Consider the following 5,978-nt stretch of genomic DNA (forward strand, 5'->3'; position numbering starts at 1 on the left):
AAGCATAATTAAAAGTTTATTTCGACGTAAATTGTTAAACGAAAACTGTATGATAGTCTTTGAACTTGCCAGGACGAGAGCAGCTACGTATGTGCCATCGTCGAGAGGTTGCAGTATGAGATGTACTCTTAATTCAATCACATAGCTCTCAAAATATTGTTCATTCTATTATTACTATTTTTTTTTTCTTTTGGGTTTCCACATTGTTGGACTCCTTGCACATATACTATCGGTCCCGTGTCACCGCTATTGTTGCGTGTGTACGTCTCATCTGCTACCCATTTTTCGGCCAGTCCCCCTGGTCTTTAACGCACCGCTAGTGGCGGAAGGAACCGAGGCGATATTCTGCAGTAAACTGGCCAGCCTAGGACAAGGCTCAAGAGAACAAGTAAAAGTTCAGGAAATTCATTAGGTTACGAAAGCAATGACAAAGGGCAAGGGCCGTAATCCCGGTATGGGAAATCTGGACAAGCACGTCAAACGCAAGGTGCACAAGGAACGATCGCAACCTGCAGCTCGGAAGCACCTTGGCCCACTTGAGAAACACAAGGATCATGTGGTGCGCTCGCGTAGGCGAAAGGCGAAGGTGCAGCGGCTACTTGAGCTGAAGCGGGCTGCGGCGCAACGTAATCCTGACGAGTTCCACATTAATATGACCAAAACTGTTTTGGATGTCGAATCGGGTAAAATGAGGCGTCGACGCCTGTCAAAGGAAGATAACCGTAAGAAGATGGAGAAGACTTTGCGGCACAACACTCGCAACTTGCATTACCTCAAGTATAAAGCGCATGCAGACTGGAGCCGCGCAAAGGAGCTGATTGAAGAGGATGCATTGGGGGCACTTACGGCAGCACCGCCTAAGAATAAACACATAATCTTTGCAGAAGACGAAGACGAGTACCATCACTTCAATCCTCTCAAGCAACTTGACGCGACACCGGAGATGCTCAAGCAGCATCCCGCCGTGCGCGGGAGACTCTCAGTTCTACGTGAAACTGTGTTACCTGAAGAAATACTCTTGTCGGGATATCGAATGCTGTCGACAGCGCAGAAGCGGAAGGAACGTCGTGAGATACAGAGGAAATTACAAAAAAGTGGTCTCAAAAGTGAAGAAGAACGAGCGGAGTTCGTGAAGCGACTCCATGCAAAGAAAGAGGTGAAAATGCACCGGTTTTCTTCCCTTGTAGCAAACGCACTTGAATCTACAGACGCTGAGGCTGAGGGCGAAGATGCTGATGATCCCTGCGACGTGGATCGCCTCCTCGAGTACAAAAAGATTAAAGAGAAGGAGGAAGCCCTATTAGCAGCAAGCCGCGTTAAGGAGATTCAGCAACGCGTGCACCGCAGTAAAAAGCTTGATACCCTGGCAAGGGCGATTAAGAAGCAGAACGATGGTATTCGGTGCTCGTTAGAAAATAAGCGCAACGCCCGGTTTAAGCCAAATTCTAAGCGACGCGCTCGTTAAATAAATAATAAACGCGTGTATGGTGTGTACATTTTACTGCTGAATCATGGTTAGTATACTCGCCATGAGGGTACGCCGTTGCGTTTACATCTCTTTTTTTTTTTTCCTTCATATTCTCGCTGCGTTTCACCTCACATTCCACTGAGTGGCGGAGTGTAGAAGGGGCACCCACTGCAGGAGGAGGGAAAGTTACAAAAATGTTCGTTTAAGGTATTGACAGTGTTTGGTGTTTAAAAGAAAAGGTAAAGTAGCAAAGAAACAGGAGGATATGACATATGATTAAAAGAGGAAGCACATGATGTTAAGATGGTGAGCGAAGGTGAGGGATATCTTTGTGCATGTGGTCCCCGTGTTGTCCACTGCTGAAGGAGTTTTGCCTTGTCAACCGCGGTGGTATTTGGCAAAACATGTGTTCTTCTTGTGAGTGAGCCTATGCCACTGCGGCGACCTTTGATTGTTATTCACTGTGTTTACTCGCTTGTGAATAAGGTGTTTGCGTCGCCTTGTAATATCGCACTTTTGCTCTTCTGCTTATTATTATTATTATTATTTTTCGAATCGTGTCGCGTGGGGGATTGTTATTCTATTCTTTTAAAAGCTCTACAAAAAAGGGAGGAAGTCAAACAGGTAAGTGCACTAAAGGGAGTTCAACCCGCGTTGGTGCAAGGAGCACTGTGAGTAAGTAAACTGAAGGAGAAAAGGATTTGGCAGAAGGGAAAACAGTTGGTAGACATCGCCAGTTCGAAGTGAACTGGCGCGCCAACAAAAGGTAAGATTTTGCTGCATTTTGCAGAACAAAAAGGTGCCTTTGAAGGGCGGAGCAGCTGGTGAAAACAACCAGAAAGAAAACCAACTGGAAAGGAAGTTTAGGGGGCTTAGAAGATGTGTGACCGTCTAAATACAATGTCTATCATTTCTCCCAGATCAGCAGCTCCCAGCTCGGGGAGGAGACTTTCGGCGTCACGTCGGGGTCAAGATCGAGAATATCGTCGGACGAACTCCTCGCGCTCCGTTTTATCCCAAAGGCAGAAACTTAGTGATTCCATTCACGGCACTGGAAATGCCATGGATGTATACGTGCGTGTACGACCATTTAGTGAGCGAGAATTATCCATGAACGCGCCGCAGCATAGCACGGTGCGCATTGAAGTAGACAATCCGTGCGTTCTTACGCTTTTGGACCCACAGAAGGACTTCAAACCCCGCCAATCCTACAGTTTTACACGCTGCTTTTGGTCCGTTCTTGAGAGCGACAGTGCAGACTGTGGGAACGCTGGAGATATATTAAGCGCTATAGGAACTTATATTGACCGACGCGTAGCCTCTCCTCGCTCGAACCGCCAGCGTCAAGCAACTGGAAATTCGTCCCGCTCTCACTCTGCACGTGGAAAGGGAAGCGGTGACTTCTCCGGATTTGTTGAAACATCGGGATCCAATGCGGCGTTGCTAACTGTCAACACTGTTCCGCATCCCCCGTATAGCTCACAGGCAGATGTCTATAACGAGGTTGGTAGGCCTCTATTAGAGAATTCATTGTTAGGATACAATGGCTGTATCTTTGCATACGGGCAAACAGGTAGCGGCAAGACCTTTACTATGCTGGGCTACACGCCAAAAGCCAGTGATTTCCGAAGGTCCAGTCGTCGACAGCAAATTTCTATCGATGAAGCTGATGGGGAGCATTTGTTTAATTCATCTAGTCCCAGACGGACGGCAACTCCACTGACCAGTAATCGTCTTCGCCGGACCTCGTGGAAAAGCAATATGGTTAGCCCACGAGACACGCGGAGTCTCAGTGGTACATTCCGGGTGGAAGCAGAGCAGTCTGGTGCCGGGGACGACAACAAGCCGTCGGTTGATCCGAATGAACTACAGGGGATTATTCCCCGCATTACCAGGGATCTTTTTCAAGGGTTACATGAGGTGCGTCATCGAGAAGCCTCTCATTCTTTTCGTGTGGAGTTGGAGTTCTATGAAATATACAATGAGAAGGTGTATGACCTTATAAACCCGCAAAAGGATGCTGACCTAAAGATTCGCCAGAACCCACTCACAGGTCCCTACGTAGAGGGACTTTCTTCATTAGTCGTTGTTAACGAGGTACAGGTGGCTGAAGTAATTAATAGGGGAAGCGTTGATCGTCACACCTCTTGCACTAGAATGAATGATCGCAGCAGCCGCAGTCACGCCATCATTACAATTAATATTCTGCAGCTTTCGCTCGACGGGAAGAACAGCAGCTGTCAAAAGCGTAGTAAGCTCAATCTGGTTGATCTTGCTGGATCGGAGCGTATTGGCGCTAGTGGGGTGGAGGGTTTGCACTTCAAGGAATCCACGAAGATTAACTTGTCACTCACTACGTTGGGTCGAGTCATTGATTGTCTAGCTGAGCTTTCGCAGTCAAAGGTTCCTTCTGTGACTGCTCCCTATCGCGACTCCAACCTCACATGGCTACTGATGGATTCGTTGGGCGGAAACAGCAAGACATCGATGGTGGCTACTATTTCACCCCACTGTAGCAATTTTGAGGAGATGCGACAGACAATTCGTTACGCCTCTCGTGCCAGGCAGATCGTCAACGTTGCTGTAGTGAATGAAGACCCACATGTGCGTCAGATCAATATGCTCACCAATGAAGTAGAGAACCTCAAGAAGGTAATTCGCGAAAATGGAATGAACGAGTTTACCCGCGACTACGTAATTGACTTACGGCAACGCTACAGCGACTTGGAGAAGCGTTGTGTGGAACAGCAGTTGTCCCTGGTGCAACTACGTGCGGAAATAGAGGAGAATACAACTTACAACCGCCAAGATGAACCCACTCCAGTGTCTGGAAGAGCCACGCGAGTGTTCCGCGCGGATTTGAATGGACGACGGACGCGAAACAATGTAAACGGAGACGAGGCAGATGCCTTAACTGTTTCGCCTCGAGTACCGGAATCAAGGAGATCTGCAGCTGCTGCGTGGCCCACCCCTCCCAAATCGTCCCCGTGCAATAACACTTCAAGGAACTCCAATGCTGAGGTCACGGCGGAACTGCGAACTCAAATAAAAAGACTCAAAGACGAGCTGAATACGGTGCGAGTGGACAGTTGCCTCCAGCAGTATCACGTCAAGGAATTTGCGCTTTCCTACACAACTGCCGTTGCTAACGCCATTTGTGATACTGTCATAAAGAAGAACAAGGAATTTTTGGATCAAGCAACTCTGTTGTTTGGCACTCGAGCTGGCAGGAGGGACCCGCACCTCCGTCCTCTAAGCAGGACTCCGCGTCGGGATGTAGATGATTCCAAGAAAGTTCCCGATTGCAGGTCCTGGCGGCCCGCTGATAAGGCTGAGAATGATAGTCGTTGCGTGACGCCAAGCCGCGCCGGAAAGGCTAAACGGGGGGACCCCGATGCTGCGTTGGCGATTGAATGCGCCAAATACCAGACAGAGCTGCAGCGGGTTCGCGATGAACTGGGCTCAGCGATTGTGGAAAGTCAACGGACTTCGGAGGTTCTTAGGCGGCTTCAGTACGAAAGAGAAGATCTGAAGCGGAAGAATGAGGAAATAAGCTCCAAATACGAGGAAAAAGACAGAGAAGTTCGCCAGTTAAAACGTCTCTTAGAGAGTGGAGCAAGGAGCCGTGAAGAGGGTGAAGGTGGCGTTGGGAGCGCCACCGATTGGAAAAAACAAGCTGATGAAGAGTTGAACTGCTTACGCGCTGCATTGCAAAAAATATGCGAGGAACACAGTCGTGTGGAGCAACAGCACCAAGCAGAAATTCATAGCCTTATTAGCCAGCAAGACCGATTGTTTAATATTAGCAGCAGCCTTTTGGCCAACTGGGAAAGTCGTTCCGCCGCTCTAGATTCCTCCTTTGCACAGCTTCGAGCTCTCCTGCACAATAAGGAATATCAGAGCCAGCACCAACGATTACGAGACAGCATGTTAGAGCGCAGAAATTACTCTGCAGAAGTTGCCGCCGTGGATGAGCGCAAACGGCGTGACACGCAGCGGCTCCGTGAAATTATGGAACAGCTAAAGCAGAACCAGAAGGATAGTAAGGCGAGCATTCAAAAATTTGAAGAGGACGTCAGGCAACACTTCTCTGGTGTTAGAACAGCTAGGGAAGGTAACGGAGGTGAATCTTCATTCGCTAATCCGCACTCTTCACGGCCACGCTGAGGGCCTCCACCCCGCAGTAGGGTTAGTACCTTAAAATGAGGAAAGGACACAATGAGAAGGGGTGCTGCATATAAAAGGGAAATAATGAGCGGGTAATGGCCGTGTGTGGACATTAGAAGAGGGAGGGAGGGTAATTCGTTCGAATACAACGAATTGGTGACCCCCCACACACACATATTAGCTTTGGTGACTGACTGTTGGCCCACTTGCCCTTCAAACTGTTTCATTCGGGTCCCTATGTACGTGGATGTGACAAAGCCCACGAAGGTAATTGCTGATGACTTGCACTACGCTTCATTGGATATCTTTGCTGTCTGTCATCTGTGTTTTGGTCGTTTTTTTT

General features: G+C 48.5%; 2 protein-coding genes across 2 annotated transcripts; both read left to right on the forward strand.

Moving 5' to 3' along the window:
* Window positions 1–424: 424 nt before the first annotated feature.
* On the forward strand, window positions 425–1,465 carry TEOVI_000885100 (U3 snoRNA-associated protein UTP11, putative; the record flags this gene model as incomplete). The annotated part of the gene is made up of 1 exon (XM_067223429.1): window positions 425–1,465. The coding sequence occupies one exon, from the start codon at window positions 425–427 to the stop codon at window positions 1,463–1,465; it is 1,041 nt and encodes a 346-aa protein (XP_067079530.1).
* Window positions 1,466–2,347: 882 nt separating this feature from the next.
* Window positions 2,348–5,635, forward strand: TEOVI_000885200 (kinesin, putative; the record flags this gene model as incomplete). Its single annotated transcript, XM_067223430.1, has 1 exon — window positions 2,348–5,635. The coding sequence occupies one exon, from the start codon at window positions 2,348–2,350 to the stop codon at window positions 5,633–5,635; it is 3,288 nt and encodes a 1,095-aa protein (XP_067079531.1).
* Between the last annotated feature and the right edge of the window lie 343 nt (window positions 5,636–5,978).

This window comes from Trypanosoma equiperdum (genome assembly GCF_001457755.1).
Source record: "Trypanosoma equiperdum strain OVI genome assembly, contig: ctg_1874, whole genome shotgun sequence".
Lineage (NCBI taxonomy): Eukaryota > Euglenozoa > Kinetoplastea > Trypanosomatida > Trypanosomatidae > Trypanosoma > Trypanosoma equiperdum.